The sequence below is a fragment of the Cyprinus carpio genome, chromosome A18 (genome assembly GCF_018340385.1).
Source record: "Cyprinus carpio isolate SPL01 chromosome A18, ASM1834038v1, whole genome shotgun sequence".
NCBI lineage: Eukaryota > Metazoa > Chordata > Actinopteri > Cypriniformes > Cyprinidae > Cyprinus > Cyprinus carpio.
In genome coordinates this window covers 7484503-7503682 of record NC_056589.1, presented here as the reverse complement: position 1 = coordinate 7503682, position 19180 = coordinate 7484503, and the positions used below count along the sequence as shown (strand labels likewise).

The window sequence follows — 19180 nt, the reverse complement described above, 5'->3', positions numbered from 1 at the left end:
TTTTATTATTATTTTTTTTTGTATATTGATTACCATTTGTATAGCCACAGTTGTACAACTATTTTTTATTTATATTTATTTTGTACATATTAAAAAAATAAATTAATTAATTTATTAATTTATTAATTGTTTTGTTTTAATAGTAAAGCCAAGGTTAATTTTTGTATGGGAAGTTGTAAAAGTAAATTAGCCAGCTTACATAACCTTTCATATGTTTGAAGAAATTGTGTATTTCGTTAGCTTATTTAAAATATCAAAAAAAAAAGCTAAGGAATCATATGATCAGGATGATAATATAAACAAAAATCGTACATTTTAGAGCAAACATTGATGAGCATGTCTCAATCATGTTTGTCACTTTGCAGTTCCCTTAAACATTTCCGATGTGGTCTGTGCGTATTAGCAGTGCGTTTTTGTTTTTGTTTGTGAGTATTTGCAGCACGTTTCGGTATTTGTTAGTGTTGTGAGTATTTGCAGCGCGTTTCTGTATTTGTTTGTGTTATTAGTATTTGCAGCATGTTTCTGTATTTGTTAGTGTTGTGAGTATTTACCGTAGCGTTTTCTGTATTTGTTTGTGTTGTAGTGTGCAGCATGTTTCTGTATTTGTTTGTTGTGAGTATTGCGTGCGTTTGTGTATTTGTTTTGTTGTGAGTATTTGCAGCCGCGTTTCTGTATTTGTTTGTTGTGAGTATTTTATGCGTTTGTGTATTTGTTTTGTTGTGAGTATTTGCAGTACGTTTGTGTATTTGTTTGTTGTGAGTATTTGCAGCCGTTTGTGTATTTGTTTGTTGTAAGTAAAAGCAGTAAAACACAAATATGTAGGTAAAATAAATAAATATGGAAAATATTCCTTCATGTTAATATAGTAGATTGTGGTCACATTCTCATTACTGTACTGCAAAACAAATAATGTTTAAAGTTACGTTTACATTTATGTATGTGGCAGACTCTTTTATTCAAAGTGTCCACACATTTTATCAGTCTTTGCGTTCTCTGGGAATCAAACCCATTGAGATGCTAGAGCCATGCTTTACATTTTGAACTTAAATTGGTGATATTTATTGTATTTAATCAGAAATAGAGGTTTTGTTTATGGAGTCACTGTGCTTGTATTTAACACGCTCTGTCCTGTGCTTTAGTCCATTCTATGGCGAGGACTTCTACTTTGAAATTCCACGGCCTTTCCAATGCCTGTCCTTCTACGTATACGCCAAGAGCATGTTCCAAATAAGGGATCTACCTGTAGGTCAGTATCTTTCGCCCTTGTTTTGTCTCATTTTCAAGACTAATAAACAGTGTACATGTCAACTGAAGCTTGCGTGTGTGTTTGTAGGGAAAGTAGCCATCAGGAAGGAAGATCTTTATAAGTACTGCGGGAAAGAGAACTGGTTTCAGTTACAGCCCGTGGATCCACACTCAGAAGTTCAGGTGAGTGAACGGTTAGATGGCATAAACGTTATCACTTAACACACAAACACACACCCAACAGAGCAATACATGAATACACAGCCTTACTTCCCTTCTGTGGTTAGTCTCCAGCCGTGGTTTGGACCAATCCGGTGAGTTTATGATTACTCATTGCCTCACCGTACCCAATGAGATCAATGTATGATTAGTCAGCTCTTATATGTGGTCCAATGACTTGAGAGCAGATGCAGGCCCAACTCCACATCCTGTTTTTGTGTATGGTGTATGCACGGATCTGTTTTGTACACAAGTATGATTCACTATTCAGCAGAGCTGGGGGTGTAGACTGTATCAGAAACAAAAAGTGTTTATGTAAACGCATTTGCTTTTGTAAAAAGTGTGTTTCGAAAAAAAAAAAACACATACACACACAACGGAAAGACAACGTCAAATAGCGGTTTGCCACTTTTGGAAATTAATGAGAAAGGTAAACCTAACAAGCAAGTTTCTGCATAGGAGTTTCTACGTTTTGCATGTGTATTGATAACAACGGTTTTAATTGGAATTTTGCAACATTTGGAATACTTGCGATTGTAATTTTTTTCAAAATATTTTTGCATAATTTTTTTTAAAAGAAAAATAAATACAGTGGTAAAACAATTACAAATAGCAGATTTCCACTTTTCCAACCGAGGAAAGTAAACCTAGCAAGAAGAGTTTCTACATACGTGTATTGATAACATTGGTTTTAATTGGAATTTAGACATATTTAGAATAAGTGCAAAGTATTTGTGAAAAAATATTTTTGCAATGAATTTGTAAAAAAACAAAACACAACAAACAAAAAAAAAACACACACACACAATGGAAAGACAGTTACAAATAGCGATTTGCCACTTTTCCAACTGAGGAAAGTTAACCTAGAAAGCAAGCTTCTTCATGAGTGTTTCTGTTTTATATTTGTATTGATAATATCTGACCTTGGACCACAAAACCAGTCTTAAGTCGCTGGGGTATATTTGTAACAATAGCCAAAAAATACATTGTATGGGTCAAAATTATTGATTTTTCTTTTATGCCAAAAATCATTAGGACATTAAGTAAAGATCATGTTTCATGAATATATTTTGTAAATTTTCTACTGTAAATATATCAAAACTTAATTATTGATTAGTAATATGCATTGCTAAGAACTTCATTTCGACAACTTTAAAGGCGATTAATTTTTTGCACCCTTAGAATTTAGATTTTCAAATAGTTGCATCAATGGAAAGATTATTTATTCAGCTTTCAGATGATGTATAAATCTCAATTTTGAAAAATTGATACTTATGACTGATTTTGTGGTCCAGGGTCCCAGAGTTTAAATTGGAATTTGGCAATATTTTGAAAATTTTAGGTGCCTTTGTATTTGTTTTCTTTTTAAACTGTGTTTCTTAAGTGTCTATAAACTTTTTAGGGCCACTGTATATGATGACAGGATATGTCCCACAAAGTCATATGAAACAAAAAAAAAGGTCACCTGAAATACAGAGCATTTTTACAGACTAGAGAAACAATGTAAAACTCCAAGGCACTCGCATGGTTAAAAATGAAAAAGCCTTAATAAACTAGACTATTTCATTATAAAATTGTTGATCATCACATTTCGGCTTTGCATAGCTTTCCTCAGAGCAGCCATGTTTACAGACTAGTTTCGCAATCCTTCCTTCTTCCTGACTTGCGACTTCACTGACTTTTTTAGTAGAAAGAAACCGATTATTTTCTGTGAATCAGTTCAAACTGTCTTTTTCATTTACTAGGTTCAGACTCTGATTCAGAGATTTGTTTGCAGTCGCACAGAATTGTTCCTGGAAAGTCTCTGTGTAACGTTTTTCATATATGAAAATATTTTTGTAAAAATATTGCTGATTATTATAGCGTATGGTTGTATTGGTGCATATAAATAAAAGAGATATTCGTATCAGCTTTCATTTATTCAAATACTGTAGAAAAATATTATTTTAAACTTTTTATTTTTTTGTTTTACTGCATGTTGCAGTTCTTAATTTTGAATCTGCTTGTCAACAATCACCTGTGTTTTTAGCTAAAAAAGGACTCATTTCAGATTAAAAACATAAATATCATGAAAAAAAAAAACAGAAAATTGTACTGAAAAATATTGATAGATTTCAAATGGCGCTAGAGTCTACATTGCAGTGTTACTTTACGACAGCGGTTAAACACTGTGGTGTATGTGTGTTTAACTCTGAGGACGAGAAAAAGGTGGGTGGCAGTTCCGTCAGATAATGTTCAGAGCCGCCCAGAACTGGCTGAAATCACAAGAAGTTCCTCCATCGCTGTGTTAAAAAAAGGCCTTGCGTACTCCAAAAAACCTTAAACAACTTATTTACACAAAACAAGTTTTTTTGTTTCCACATACGTATGAAATTAATTGCGCTATGATTATGTAGATGTAAAGTATCTTGCAAATAGATCTACTCAACAGCTACGTCTTCTACAGGGTTAAATGATTCGATTCTATGAATATATTTTAGCTTCTTTGAGGATTGGCACTTCATATTGCATTTTGAAGTATTTAAATAAAGTATTTATTTTTATAAAGTAGTATTTATCTTCTTTGGACATCTGTTAACATTGAATTATTGGTGCATTCTCTGTGTCATTTCTGAAAGGAACTTGCACAGAATATTGCGTAGGAGTATGTGGGTGTTTTTATTTAGTTTTTCTTCTCTATATGTTTCTCTCCCTGTCTTTTCCTCCTAACCTCTCCTCTATTTGCGCTCTTTCTCATGGCTGGATAGGTTATTTCAACATATATCATATCATATCATAAATATGTCAGTAGTTGATCTACAGTGCCACGGCCTTCAAAACACATTCTGTATTTCAGATGACTTTTTTTTTTGTTTTAAGGAGACGTATGAATGATGGTTTTGTGGGTGAGATCCTATCATCTGAATTTCATATACAGTGGCCCTAAACGTATTTATGAACTTAAACATTTAAAATGTCTGAATGTCATTGCATTCACTAAGATATCAAACCATTAAATATATATATTAAACATATATTTATTATAGTTTTTTTCTTATGTAATTTGTGAATGCTGATAAATGGGTCAGTGCACACAGACAAAGAAGCAGTGTCCCATCTAAAGATGACATGACTGAAAAATAAAGCACACTGAGTTCTGGTGTCTTGTTTGCTTGTGTTATCCTCTAGATATCTCAACTGAATGAAGTGTAATTACATGTGTTGGATTTGGTGAAAGAAGTCTTTTTACTTTTGCAGGGCAAGGTTCATTTAGAGATGAAGCTGAATGAACTGATCACAGAGAATGGCTCCATCTGCCAACAGCTTGTGGTTCAGTAAGTGATGCTTGTCGGTCAATGCATGTGTTTGTGTGTTTCTACATGAGTTTAGTGTATTTGAGCTTAACATGAATTGCATTCACAACCCATTATACTTTTGTAACGGTACAAACTTAAAAGTGAAACAGGATATCAAATTAAAAGGTCAAGGTTTATTCCTTGCTGGTAGATGTCTTAACTATACCATGTGGTTCTAAAAATTCACAAGTAACTATGTGTCCTTATAGTATTCTATTTAAAATCTTTTTTTATGTCGAAGGCATATAGGCTATGTCACTTATATTTCATTATATTCTAGTTGTTGTTTTACTATCCAATACAATATCCATATTGTAGTGTTCAGTGTCTTTTTAAAAGGACCTTTAAAAGTGTGAAATGTCTTTTTTTTGTTGTTGTTGTTGTTGCCCTGCCATCACAGCTCAATGTAGTCAGTAGTGATAGTGTGTAACTGGGACGTTCATGATGAGGACCAGGGTTTGACAAATGGGGGTTCCATCTCTGCATGCTGTACATTTATTTTCACGTTGGCATAATTTTTTTTTAACATTTCTGTGAGCAGAAGTTTTTTTATAAGCCTGTTTATAGAGCTTAAGTTCACCCTGCATTTTTCTGCTTAAATAAATTCTCTCAAACATTAAACCCTCAAGCTTTTAAGACTATTTTTAGTATATTTTTATTGTAAAGTTTAGTGAAAAATAGAATGTACTAAAAATAATATATAATTATAACAGAATTATGTAGAATTGCATTTAATTTAGAATATTTAGAATTTAATTTAGAAGTTTAGAGTTTTTTTAAAGTACAATATTTTTACAATAGTAGTATATTTCTGTCTTCATTCTTTATAATATAATTTGATCTATCTATCTATCTATCTATCTCTGTAAAATGAGCAAATATATTTTTTCATTGAAGCGCAATTATTTTATTACAATAATATTAGATTTCTGTCTTCATTTTTTTTTTTACAGAATTAGAGTTAAAATAATAGGCTGTTATTATTATTATTATTGTATTATCATCATCATCATCATCATCATCATCTTTGTTCTTTTTGCTTGGATGTTTCAGCAACAGCATGATACATTTTGTTATCATATCACAGTTAATTAATCACAATTTCTTATTTAACCAAATTATACTGTAAATAAATAACTTTAAAATGATGTTTTAAAAAACAATCACAATTTTTCTGCAAGTCATGTGACTATTAACCAATATCTAGAGAACTGTGAACAAATGTGTTGTTTAATGATGGAAATATGGAAACTGTATTTTATGTCAAAAGAGTTCGGCTGACAAAAAGGTTTGGGAATCCCTGATCTAGAGAGCTACCACTGAGATAACGGGGATGCCAGGCTATATGCTTACTTATTCATGCATGTTTTTCTGTATATTAAATAAGGCATGGTTTAAAATGGTCCTTATCTGGTTTACTGTTGTGGTTTCATGGTGTTTCCTGTGAAATACTACATATTGTATGCTGTGGATACTGTGTGGATAACTTCAGAAGTGTGTTGTCTGGGTAGGGGAGAATACCTGTGAGATTCGTGTTCACACCTCTACAGGGTCTATGTGTTTTCTTTAACGGTGTGAAACTCAACACTGTGTTTAATGCTGGCCATCGCTGTTCATTCACACTCTCCCACAGAGCAGGTTGACGAAAGAGGAAGTGATGCCGTGACGGCAGGAAGTTCATACTGCACTGTTCCTGTGGTTTTGTTTTGCTGTCACACTGCTTTTTTCTCTCTTTCATGCTCTCTCACTCTTTGTAGTTCTTTCTCACCTTCCTTCGCCGCTTCATGGCTGTCACCATGACAACTACAAGTGTGAATTACTTCCTGTCTCGGATAACAGTGCTTCTGTTTTCAGCATTCTTATCTGACACTTTCATTTATGCTCGTTCTTCTTTTTTTTATTCTTACATTTCTTCTTTTTTTATTTTCGTTATTTTTTAATTTTCTTATTCTTTCATTGAAGTGCGTCTTTATGTGTGAATTTGAGTGACATGAAGAGGGCCAGTGTGAGAGAATTTGATATTCTTTTCTTCATTTTTTTTTCTGTGTTGAATGGACGATTGTGAAAATTCTCGCTGGTTGAAATGTCACCATTAAAATGCTGTTTTAAAATAGTTTTCATCTGATGCCAAAGAGTCAAGAATGACTTCTAGTCTAGATTATTTGTTTCGTTGAGGTATTTATGTGTGAGTCAGAGTAGGTTCTGAAAAAGTTAAGGTAGGTGGTCAGTGTGATAGGGTTTGGGTGCATTGTGTGTGAATTTGAGTGCCTTCTTTCATTCATTCTATTGTTAAACTGCATAACACATTTATTGCATAACATAAAGTTCTTTTTAAAAGTGAAACAAAACAAATAGGCTATATTTTTATTATGCAATTAATTGCATAATGAATTATTGCAATGCAATTGATATTGCATTGCATTTTGTGACATAACATTTTAAAATAACATAATTTATGCATGTGGAAAAATAAAAAAATTTCATCAATCTTGAAAACAGTTGAAAACTTTAAATGTAAATCAAAGTAACAATGTAAATGTCTTTACTGTCAGTTTTGATCAGTTTAATTTATGTGTGTCTGTAGCTGGGTTTCCATCCAAAGTTGCAAATTTAACTTGTGCGCAAAACTGGAATATCGCATAAAACATTTGCGAACAAGCACCGTTTCCATCCAACAATTCAAAGAGAACAAATTCATCACTTCCTGATAAACTGGCACTATACATCACTAAGAAAAGTAGGAGAATATAATAATTTTCATATATAATAAATTACTTGCGCCACAGAGTGAGCAGATGAAACACAATGAATGCGTTCATTGCTTTCTGAGGTGGATGCTGATGTTTGGGAACGCAGTCCTGTAAGACATTTCTGGGAGGCAATTATACAGAAATACTTTGACAGACTTTGCTCGTGCATTTCCGAATGACCGTAACAGCATTTCAGATGCTGTGGAATGAGATCGCTCTGCTGGTTAGTCAGGTTTTGCCATTCGATAGCGCAAAGTCACATGACTTTTTTGATGCACTTGGAGGAATTTATAAGCAAAACTCATTTCCAGTTCCCATTATTCGAATCAACCCTTTTTCGCACAAGTCAAAAACCACCGAATTTTTGCGAATTAAGGGATTTTTATTCGAAATTCAGTGTTTCCATCACTCGATTCTAATGCGATACTTCAAAATGCGCATAAAAGCAGGGTGATGGAAACCCAGCTTGTGTGTGTGTTTAATTTGATTAAAACTGACAGTATTGAATGAATGAATGAATGAATGGATGAATGAATGAAAATCTGCAGTACTGGGCAGACTGGCAAACATAAAATCAAAACGGCCTCATTTGCTTTATTGATACATGCTCATGTGAACGAGTCAGTGATACTGGTGCTTTGTATTTTAAGGGAAAGGTTAAATATATATTTAGGCATTATTTAGACTATAGCGTAAAGCAGTAGCCTAAGTATCCTGTTTCACTTGGAATTATGTCACATTTTAAAACTCAATTCTCATTAAGACATCTGTGTGTTTGTTGCAGGATAATTGCATGTCAGGGTTTGCCGTTGATAAGTGGGCAGAACTGCGATCCATACGCCACAGTAACACTTGTAGGGCCTGCCAGGTGGGTTTATAAACATTATGATGTCATATTGATGGTGCACTAAAATCACAAGGTTTACAGTAAAGGAACAGAGGTTTGCATAAAATATGTTGGTTTCTAATCAAGTATTGAAAACTTTCAGAATGCTCTATTGTGATTTATTTTTTTCTTCTAAATCAGTCATAAGAGTTTCAGCCTCTGTTTCTGATCTAGGCAGAAATGAGTACATAACATCCGCTCTGATTCAATAATAACATCCTGCTCTGTGTCTTTCTGTTTCTCTCTCTTTCTCAGGTCTGACCAGAAAAAAACTAAAGTGAAGAAGAAAACCAGTGACCCTCAGTTTGAGGAGACCTTTCATTTCGAGGTAGGACCTCATCCATTTATTGAATATTAGTTATGTGCATCTAAATTATGTTTCTGAACCCCCCCTAAACAACTTAATAAAGTGTGTCATATGCATCTGTAGCATTAGCCATACGTTCACAATTCACAATGTTTCGGCAGGTCACAAGGTCAAGCAGTTACAAAGGGAGGTCACATTTTCACGTGGAGGAAGAGGACATAGAGAAACTAGAGATCAAGTGAGTTCTCTCTTCTCTTCTCTTCTCTTCTCTTCTCTTCTCTTCTCTTCTCTTCTCTGTTCTTCTTCTCTTCTCTTCTCTTCTCTTCTCTTCTCTTCTCTTCTCTTCTCTTCTCTTCTCTTCTCTTCTCTTCTCTTCTCTTCTCTTCTCTTCTCACAACCCTAAACGAAAAATTAAGTGGAAGTTCTTTTTGGAAAAAATGAAGAAAAAAACAAAAAAGGACCCGTTTTCTCATTGTTCTACTTTCAATATTAAATAAAAAAAACACATGAATGAATGATACACGGATTTTCCTGGATGCAGACTTTTGTTTTTGTTTAAAGTCTTTTTTTAAACAGCATATAACTGCACATATTGACTGTTTATGGATGATTATGATAGTCAGGAGCGAGTGCTTATTTGATTGGACGAATGTATGTTCTGTCACAAATGTTTTGATGAATGTGGCTTTGATCTGATTTGACACATAATGTGCCACTCTGAATTGTCCCATATAGCCCTCTGCAGAAGCTGACAGGTAAGAGTAAGTGAAACCACAAGACGGCACATTAGTTCATGACACTAATGTGTGTGTGTGTGTGTGTGTGTGTGTGTGTGTGTGTGTGTGTGTGTGTGTGTGTGTGGGTGGGTGTGGGTGTTTATGCATGGTATTGGTGTGTTGTTGGTTTTTATTTTCCAATCAAAGGCAATTTATTTGTGTGCATGTTTGATGTGAGAAAAAAGCTTCATTGAGTAGTGGAGAGAAAAATGACTAACCCACTTTGATGCAACTGCATCTGTGCTCTGCGTGCTGAATTTCAGATTCAGTTTGAATGGGAGAAGTTCAAACGTGTGTTAAATACACTGAAACAGAGCTCTGTTTGTGCATGTGTGTTCGTAAATGAACATTTAGCTAATGCGTACTCTCTTGTACTCTTCCATGCAGGGTGGAGCTGTGGAATAATGGTAACTTGGCACAGGATGTGTTCCTCGGAGAGACACGGGTATCTGTGAAAATCCTGAGAAATGATCATATTCACAGAGCATGGTAAGAACTCACATACTTACAAGTAGGACTGGCCAATATATTGAATATTCCATTTGTCAGTGATATAAAATTATGCAACTACGTAAACTATTCATTTTTTTTAATAAAAGAAATTAGAGGGTTATTTTTTGTTAAGTTTTGTTCATTCATTAAAAAAAGCAGCAAACTTACAGTAAAAAAAAGACTGCCAGGACATTATCCATTATTTTACAGACGATTCCATTTACCTTGAAACGCAACACAATGAAGGGCAAAATTCCAAATTTAGGTACAACTGAAAATTTAACAAATAATTGGAAAGAAATGGCCAGTAACATATAATCAAACATTAACTTTTTGAAGTATTTTCTTGTAAAACATACTTGAGCAATCTTTTTTTATTTTCAACTTTGATTTTTTTTTACTGTTACATGCATTTGTTACAGTATTTGTTCATTTTAGTTCATAAAAATACAACTTTTCATTGTTAATTCAAGTTAGGGCAGGTCCATTAAATAATATTAACAAACAACTAATATGTATTTGCAAGTGCTGGTATGAAGACTAATAAGTGCTTGAGAAATTTATTTTTATTAGTTAACTAATATTAACAAATGGAACCCTACTGTAAAGTGTTACTAATTTTTCAGTTTAATTGTAATACACATAATAAACAAACTGTATAAAAAAAGGTTTATAAAGGTGTGCATGCACACACTTTAATGCAGTGCTGCTGATCTCAGTGTGTGAGTGAGGTATACTGATGAACAGATGAGGAAGGAAGATAACAGCCAATCCCAGCTCTGCACTGTCCTTATCTGCCCAATCAGGCATGAGCGCACCACCTCTCTGACGTCAGAGCTTAAAAGAACATACTTCAGCATTACTTTACTGACTCTAGAGGCCATTATTCAAGGCCACGCATTGCAACATTTGTGATGATCGCTTACTGCAGCGTCCATAATATAAATTTCAGATGCAATTGTGTCTTATCTCTGTTTTTGTCGAGAAGCATTTGACAGACTGTAGGTGTGTGTGTTTTGGGCGGATTCCTTCCGTTGCCCGCTTCCCTTGTGTCTTCAGAATGTGGATCACAGCGTCCTACCAGTAGTGTTGTGTAAACATTGTATGTGCGTGCATTTGTATGTGTGTGTGTGTGTGTGTGTGTGTGTGTGTGTGTGTGTGTGTGTGTGTGTGTAGACTGAGAGGGAACTTGTTGATACTGATCTGCATGTTTTGAATGAGGGCAGTGAGTCTACTGCGTGGGTGAGCTTTTGCATGAATCTAGCATAAAACAAGCTCACATACTCGCACAGACACTGACACTCTTAAATACAATCTTGCCACACTAATTCCTGTACTTCGTAGTTTGAGCAATGCAGATGACACAAAGGATAAATTACACGTAAATAGAAAGGATAAATAAAAAAAAAAACGCTGCCAGGTTTTGTCATTATAAATTAGCACTGGGCAACAGAGCTAAGAAAAATTATATCTCAAAAATGTTCAGCTTTTTAACACTATTCTCTATTTAATATATCTCAGTGCAGTTGTTTTTGAAAGAAGTCTTTTATGCTTATATATATATATATATATATCTATATATATATATAATATATATATATATATATATATATATATATATATATATATATTATATTATATATATATATTTTTTTTTATGTAATTTATTCCTGTGATGGCAAAGCTGAATTTTCAGTAACCATTACTTCAGTCTTCAGTGTCACGTGATCCTTCAGAAATCATTCTAATATGCTGATTTGCGGCTTAAGAAACATTTCTTAATTTTATCAATTTTGAAAACAGTTGCTTAATATTTTGGTGGAAACAGTGATACACTATTGTTCAGAAGTTTGGGGTAATAAGAAAAAAGAAATGGATCATTTTATTCAGTAAGGATGCAATAAATTGATCAAAAGTACAATAGATACATTACATACATAAATACAGTCAAACCAAAAATTATTCAGACAACAGATATAATTTTTTTTATATTTTTTTACTAGTGAGTGCAGGACACTATAGTTACTTTATGTAAGTGAGGATAGCAAAATAAAATAAACTGTGACATATTATACCCAAAAAGTATTCATACAGTGAACTACCAGTAAAATTGAAAAAAATAAAAATAAAACTGGGACCAAAAATAATTTAGACACTTTCACCTGACCATGTTTTGCTTAATTGTCATCTGACATTATCAAGATGAATTTGTTCTGACATGGTGTAACTTTGAGTTCTTGTCATATTTTATTACTGTTTTCTAAACTATAGCGAATAAACTGTGATAATGTGTGAAATGTTGAAGGTGCCTGAATAAATTTTGGTTTGATTGTATGATGTTACATTGATATTATTTCAAATAATTGCTGTTCTTTTGAATTTTCTATTCATCAAATAGTCCTGAAAGAAAGCCTTGGTGGGCATAAGAGAATTCTTTCAAAAACATAAAAAAATCTTAATGATTCCAAAGATTTAGACCAGTAGTGTGTATATAGTAAATTAGTAATATACAGCAAGATTTACCTACAGCTAAAACAATGTTACTACATGAAAAATTATTTTGTGAACATTTCTGGCAGATGACGCAATATTTATCCAGAATTTTCTGATGCAATGTTTCCAGTCAAATCATAGAAATAGTTGGAACTGATTCATGGAAACTTAACAAATCTTTTTGCATTTAAAATGTCACTTTCTCAACACTCCTTAGCTTAATGACACATTGAATGGCAATAACGTAATGAGTAAATAAAAATGGCTTCAAATCATTGTAATACTCAGAATGTTGCTTTATTTTATATCACCAGTTAAATCATTGTGAATATATTGTGAATATTTCAGATATAGTAATCTAATAATCTAACAATACAGCATATTGAATGATGAAGCTGTGTTAAAATAGCTAATTAAAAAGGGCAAATTGCTTTTGCCTTGTGTTTGCTTTTGCTTGTTTATGCTAGGTGGTTGCTGTAGAAAGTATGAGACGGTTGATATTGTTTCTTTACGTCTGAAGGTAACATACACGGAGGACAACGTCCTGCCCTCTGCCTGCTACACGGCCCTTCGCAACCTAATGCTCAAATCCCCGGATGTCAAGGTACAATAGTGCCCCCTTTTATCTGGAAGACCTTATGCACTTTGACTCAAGCTTTAAAGACATAATTCACCCAAAAATGAAAATTCCATCATCTTTTACATTGTTCCAAACCAAGTTGTTTCAATACATTGGGCACCAGAAACTGTTTGGTTACCCACATTCTACAAAATATCTTCTTTTGTGGTCAGCAGAAAAAAAGAAATCCATACAGGTTTGGAACAACTTGAGGATGAGCAAATGATGACAGAATTTTCATTTTGGGGTGGACTGTTTAACAAACAACTTATTTTCAATTCTTAATTTTGTGCGTATCTCTAGCCGATCTCAGCGTCAGCGGCTCATGTTCTGGGAGATATTTGCAGAGAGAGTGTGGGGTATGAAGCACTGCTTCCTGTAGTCAGACTGCTGCTCCATCACAACAGACTGCTGCCCTTTCTCACCTCTGTTGCTGCTCTGGAGCTGGAGAATACACAGTTTAGTATCACATTCACACACAAACAATTATTTAGTTTTTATTTTATTTTTTAAAAAATGTAATTTTTTTTTGTTAATATGCATATAGTTTTTAATATGTATTTTACTATTTCTTTTAGTTTTATTAATATGCATATGTGTTTTGTTAAAACAATTTTTTTCTGTCTTCCTGTGCAGAGAGGCCAACACCATATTCAGAGGGAACTCTCTGGCAACCCGCTGCATAGACGACATGATGAAGATTGTGGGCAGAAGTTACTTGACCGTCACTCTCAAACCTGTTCTAAATGAGGTAGGACACAATATTATTACTATTACTTTTTTTTGTTTCTTTTAATGTTAACTGGACATGTTTATAGCTGCATTAAATATATAAAATGGTTTATTGTTTTCATTCTGCTTTTACAGATCTTTGAATCAAATAAAACCTGTGAGATCGATCCTGTCAAACTAAAAGAGGGCGATAATGTGGAAGTCAACAAGGTGAGAAGATGTTTATTTTTTGGTTGAATTTATGTACATAATTTGACCAATATATGTCCAGGTATAAATAAACCCATGTTGCTTTCATTTTAGAGGTTAAATTCTCATTAAAAAATGCATCTTCCATAACAAAAAGTACTTTCTCATGTGCATGTGTTTGGGTGTGCTGCTTAGGAGAATCTTCAGGGTTATGTGCAGAAGGTATTTACGTCTATAACACAGTCCAGCTCCAGTTGTTCTCCCCTCATGTGTGACGTCTTCAGGTCACTCAGACAGCTCGCGTCTAAACGCTTTCCAGGTCAGGCGGCACATGCACACAAACACACTTTCACTCTCATTTACTTGTGCATGTATTTACTTCAGCTAATTTTCAGTTTATTTTTTTTTGTGATCATACTGATTGATGTCTTTTTGTTTATTGATGGAATGTGTTTGTTGATTCACCACTAGGAGGAGCCAGATAATCAGTCATGACTAATAATCTGTGTGTGTGTGTGTGTGTCTCTCTCAACAGCGGATCCTCATGTGCAGTACTCAGCGGTCAGTAGTTTCATATTTCTGAGGTTCTTTGCGGTGGCTGTTCTCTCTCCACACACCTTCCAGCTGAGAGCCCATCATCCTGTGAGTGTGCAACAAAAACAGCCACATCACACCACAGCAAAAACAAACTACCTAGTCCTAACAAACATGATTTACTTCCTTTTTTAAGCATGTGACTAATTTATTTATGCCAGGAAATACCCATTGAGACACTCCAGTCTAAAGAATGAGAGTGCTTTCAGACAACAATACATGTGTTATTTGTAAGAGCATAAAGTAATTACCAGTGAATGAAAGTGTTTTGAATTAAAAATGAGTTGGTAAAATCACCTCATTTCTACTTCCTTTCTCTCAGGAGCCTGAAATTTCCCGCACACTTACTCTTATCTCTAAAACCATCCAGTCTCTGGGCAGCTGGGGCAGCCTTTCCAAGAACAAACTGGTACGTCAGCTGTTCGTCATACGGTGTGCTGAAGGAACCAACTTTTGAAAAGTTTTCCCCTGGATATAGAACCAAAGCTGTTCTTGTTTCTGTTGTGACGTTTTGGATTTTTTCTTTTCTTTTTTTTTCCAGTCGAGCTTTAAAGAAACCTATATGTATGATTTCTTCAAGTTATTCCAAGAAGATGAATGTATAGAAAAAGTTAAAAAGGTAAGTATTTCTAACTAACCATTTGAGCTGTGTCCATACAATCATATTTCATTATATTCTGATTGTTTCAGATTCTAAATAGATTGGACTGATACTGTAGATGCTTGTGGGTCAATGACATGATGCTCTTTTTTCTTTTTTGATCTGGATCTATTAATTTATCCAGTTTTGTGATGAGTTTGTTTTTAATTTCTAAATTAAAATACAATTCGTATATTTTTAGGGGTGCATAATACAAAAATATGAGCGTAATACAATATAATGAATATTATTTTAAAAAAAATTTCAATTATTATTCTTTTTTTTTTTTTACAAAGACCCCTGAACACTCATACTTTATTAATAATGCATATATAATTATGTACATCCTTTTTAAGTTACAAAGGTTGTACATGTCTAAGAACAAGCAAAAACAGCATTTGTCATTGCAGTATTGTGTATGATGTCATGAAGATGCTGCCATTGTACATTTATTATAAAACATTTTGTGCCTTAAACCTGGGCTTCATTTTTAAATATAATTTTTCTTCTTTCATCTTTTTCTCATTAGTTCTTAGATGAGATCTCCTCTAATGTAAGTAAGGAGTCCAGTGGAGTGGAGGACTCTTTTGTGCTGAAGGAGGGGTGAGTGAAAGACACCACAGTTCTCAAATGAGTTTGATTAAATTGATTAGTCCAGTCTTTTACATCTTTGAGTGGCTCAGATAATTACAGTTCAGTGTGGCTGTGGCAAATTATATCCAGGAAGCCTAACAGTTAGATGTGTACATATGATTTTTAACAGAGAGGTACATAAGCGGGCCCAGGGAAGAAAGCGAATAGGACAGAAGAACTTTAAGAAACGCTGGTTACGAGTGACCAATCAAGAGCTGTCCTATCACAAGCAGAAAGGTGAGTGATCCCGGCTTTTTTTTTCTTCTGCAGACCAGTTTGGTCTATGATCCAAAGAGCTTTGTTTGTGTGCAGTCAGCCAGTTCAGGGGTAAAACGTGGGTGTCCAGACAGTTGTTTTTGCTGGCAGTTTTTTTTTTATATGGTAATGGAGTTGAAATAGCATGAATAGCAAGTATCCCTAGATTCTTGTAGCTTGTCCTCAGTTTCACATTCTTGTTTGTGTAGCTCCTGTACATTTAGTGTGTACAGTCAGCCAGTTCTGGATGTGAAAACTTCTTTTTCCCCTTTTTGATTTATGCAGTTAGCTTTATGGCATGGGTGTGCACTTGTGTTCACTGATGTCCATGGATTTAGCAATGTGTATGAGTACTGAATATGTGTATGTTCATTTTGTAGTGTTGTGTTTTAAATTAGTGGCCACTGCCAAAATAGAATGGAGAGTGGCATATATAATACTTATATAATGGATGTGATACATTTTAATTAATTAGTTAAAACCAGTGAGATATCAAATTAATTGCTGAAATTAATTATTTTACACAATATTTTCTCAAAAATAATTGGGAAAAGATGTGTGTTATGCATTGATTTGGTGTGTGTATGTAAATGGGAGTTAGTTTTTGTTATTATATAGTAACAGTAAGGTTATTCAATTTATATACTGATGTATTAGATTAATCAAGGCATATAGTTTTTCATATATTTATTAAAATATTTAAACTGCAATGAACAGCAATATTTACCTACAAACACTACTGTTAAAAAGTTTGCGGTGGGTAAGATTTAAAAAAAAATAAATAAAAATTTATACTTTTATTCAGCAAGGACACATTGAATTGACCAACAGTAACAGTAAAGAAACTTAGAATGTTACAAAATATTTGTTTAAAATAAATTCTCTTCTTTTGAACTTTCTATTTATCAAAGAATCTTGAAAAATATATAATGTTTTCCACAGAAATATTAAATAGCACAAATGCTTTCAACACTGATAATAATAAGAAATGTTTCTTGAGTAAGTCAGCATGAGAGACTAGAGTAATGGCTGGAGTAATTCAGCTTTGCCATCACAGAAAAGAATGGCGTTTTAAGATATGAAATGAATTTATTTTAAATTGTGATAATATTTCACAATATTTTTACTGTATTTTGATCAAATAAATGCAGCCTTGGTTAGCAGTAGAGACTTCTTCAATTTTCCTAATCATAAGCGTTTGTACAGTTAATTTTATATAGTTTACATACCTTTCCATTTTTCAATTTGATACATTTCCACATTTTTGAGTGGAGTGATGATGAATCACTGAATCATTGTTATTAACTGATTTCCAGAAATGATTTCCAGACATGAATCAAACTTCCCATCTGTTTCGGTAATTTTTTACTGAGGTTTGAATAAGGGCACTATTACAAATACCTCTGTTAATACTGTCACACTTATGAGTCATGACATGAAAGGAACAGGAACATTTTTTTACAGTGTTGGTTTCATCAAACTGATGAAAGAATATGTAATTAAATGCACTCCAGTATGCAGCACCCAGTCCTAGCGCTGCTGTTACAGTAATCGGCTTCATTGCTTTCTAACTACATAATTCACTAATTTCCCTGAAGTGAACTGTCCTTTGAAGCAAGAGCCATCTCTATTCCCAAGGTCAAATTTCAAGGTCACCAATTGCAAATCTTGGTGTGCGTGATACACGTTTATCGCTGTTGTAATAAGAAACATCCTTCAGAGTAATAATCTCAAAGGAAGCCAGCATGGTGGCTTGACTTTCTTTCGCTTCCTGCTGGACTGTAAGCAAAGCTGTTGTTGTCTTTTCTACGGGAGAGCTGAACAAATGTACACTGCTGAAAGTAAACTACACTACTGGTCAAAAGTTTGGAATAATTAAGATTTTTTTGTTTTTAACGAAGTCTCTTAAGCTCACCAAGGCTGGATTTATTTGATGAAAAATACAGTAAAAACTAATATTGTGATATATTTTTACAGTTTTAAAGAACTGGTTTGTATTTGAATATTATTTCAAATGTAATTTATTCCTGTCATGGATAGGCTAAATTTTCAGCAGCAATTACTCCAGTCTGCAGTGTCACATGATCCTTCAGAAATCATTCTAATATGAGAATGTTGACTAATCAGTTGGAGATGTGATGTGTCTGTATCCAGCAGAGTTAGGAAGGCTTAACTGGGTCACTTTGACACAAAATAATTGTTTTGATAAACATATTGTTTTGCAGTTTTTTTTCCCCCATGCATTTAGATTTTCCACATTTTTTTATTATGTAACTGCAATTTATCATATAATTTTAAACACTTATGCTGGGAGTGACTCTGACAGAAAGTTTTTGTGTGTGTGTTCATACATATCAATAATTATAATGTTTGAACATTAGTTTTGTTTCTGGTTAAAATATGACTTTTCTTAGTTCATTTTTGGTGACAACAAGCCATTCTCATAATTTTTCCAATAAAAGGAATTTTCGTAATAATATTTGTTTTACTTAGAGTTTTGTGGACTGTAACAGTACCTGTACAATGCCCTTTTTTATATATATATATATTTGTTTTCTTTTCCTTTTTTTTAGTGACTGTACAATATAGTTACCCCAAAAAGTATTTGGACACCAAAATGCATTAGAAAACAAAATATCAAGACAGACAACATTGGAAATATAGTACAAGAACACTTTGGAGACAAAAGGAAGACAAAAAGTGTTGTAACAAACAGCAATGGATGTGATTCTCCACATCTTTGCCTACTTTGCTAGGACACTAGCTGTGTCAACTTGAGGAGAACTGACTTCATACAGTAAAAATCAGTTAGGAGCCACTGTGGTATTCACCATTTTGATGCAGGACTATTCTGAATTTTATTCCTGAAGCATGAGCTTGAAATTCACCTCAGGATCAGGGAGTATAGGTTGCATTTTTAGTAGACTGGCCTTTTGACCAAATGTACTCACATCACAGTTAAAAGAGGAGAGAGAAGATAATAACTCATAGTTTAATTTCCTCTTATTTGATCAA

General features: G+C 33.6%; 1 protein-coding gene across 1 annotated transcript in view; it reads left to right on the top strand.

Annotated features, from left to right (window-relative positions):
- Positions 1–903: 903 nt before the first annotated feature.
- Positions 904–19180, top strand: part of LOC109087896 (ras GTPase-activating protein 2-like) — a 28654-nt gene continuing 10377 nt past the window's right edge. The window contains exons 1-17 of the mRNA XM_042774923.1: positions 904–1246; positions 1334–1428; positions 4702–4778; positions 8334–8417; positions 8691–8763; positions 8904–8980; positions 9906–10010; positions 12957–13107; positions 13426–13580; positions 13759–13873; positions 13990–14064; positions 14239–14362; positions 14579–14685; positions 14960–15046; positions 15179–15256; positions 15807–15880; positions 16041–16147. Coding sequence (XP_042630857.1) covers positions 1093–1246; positions 1334–1428; positions 4702–4778; positions 8334–8417; positions 8691–8763; positions 8904–8980; positions 9906–10010; positions 12957–13107; positions 13426–13580; positions 13759–13873; positions 13990–14064; positions 14239–14362; positions 14579–14685; positions 14960–15046; positions 15179–15256; positions 15807–15880; positions 16041–16147 — 1738 coding nt within the window. The 5' untranslated portion in view covers positions 904–1092. The remainder of the gene's footprint in view (positions 1247–1333; positions 1429–4701; positions 4779–8333; positions 8418–8690; positions 8764–8903; positions 8981–9905; positions 10011–12956; positions 13108–13425; positions 13581–13758; positions 13874–13989; positions 14065–14238; positions 14363–14578; positions 14686–14959; positions 15047–15178; positions 15257–15806; positions 15881–16040; positions 16148–19180) is intronic.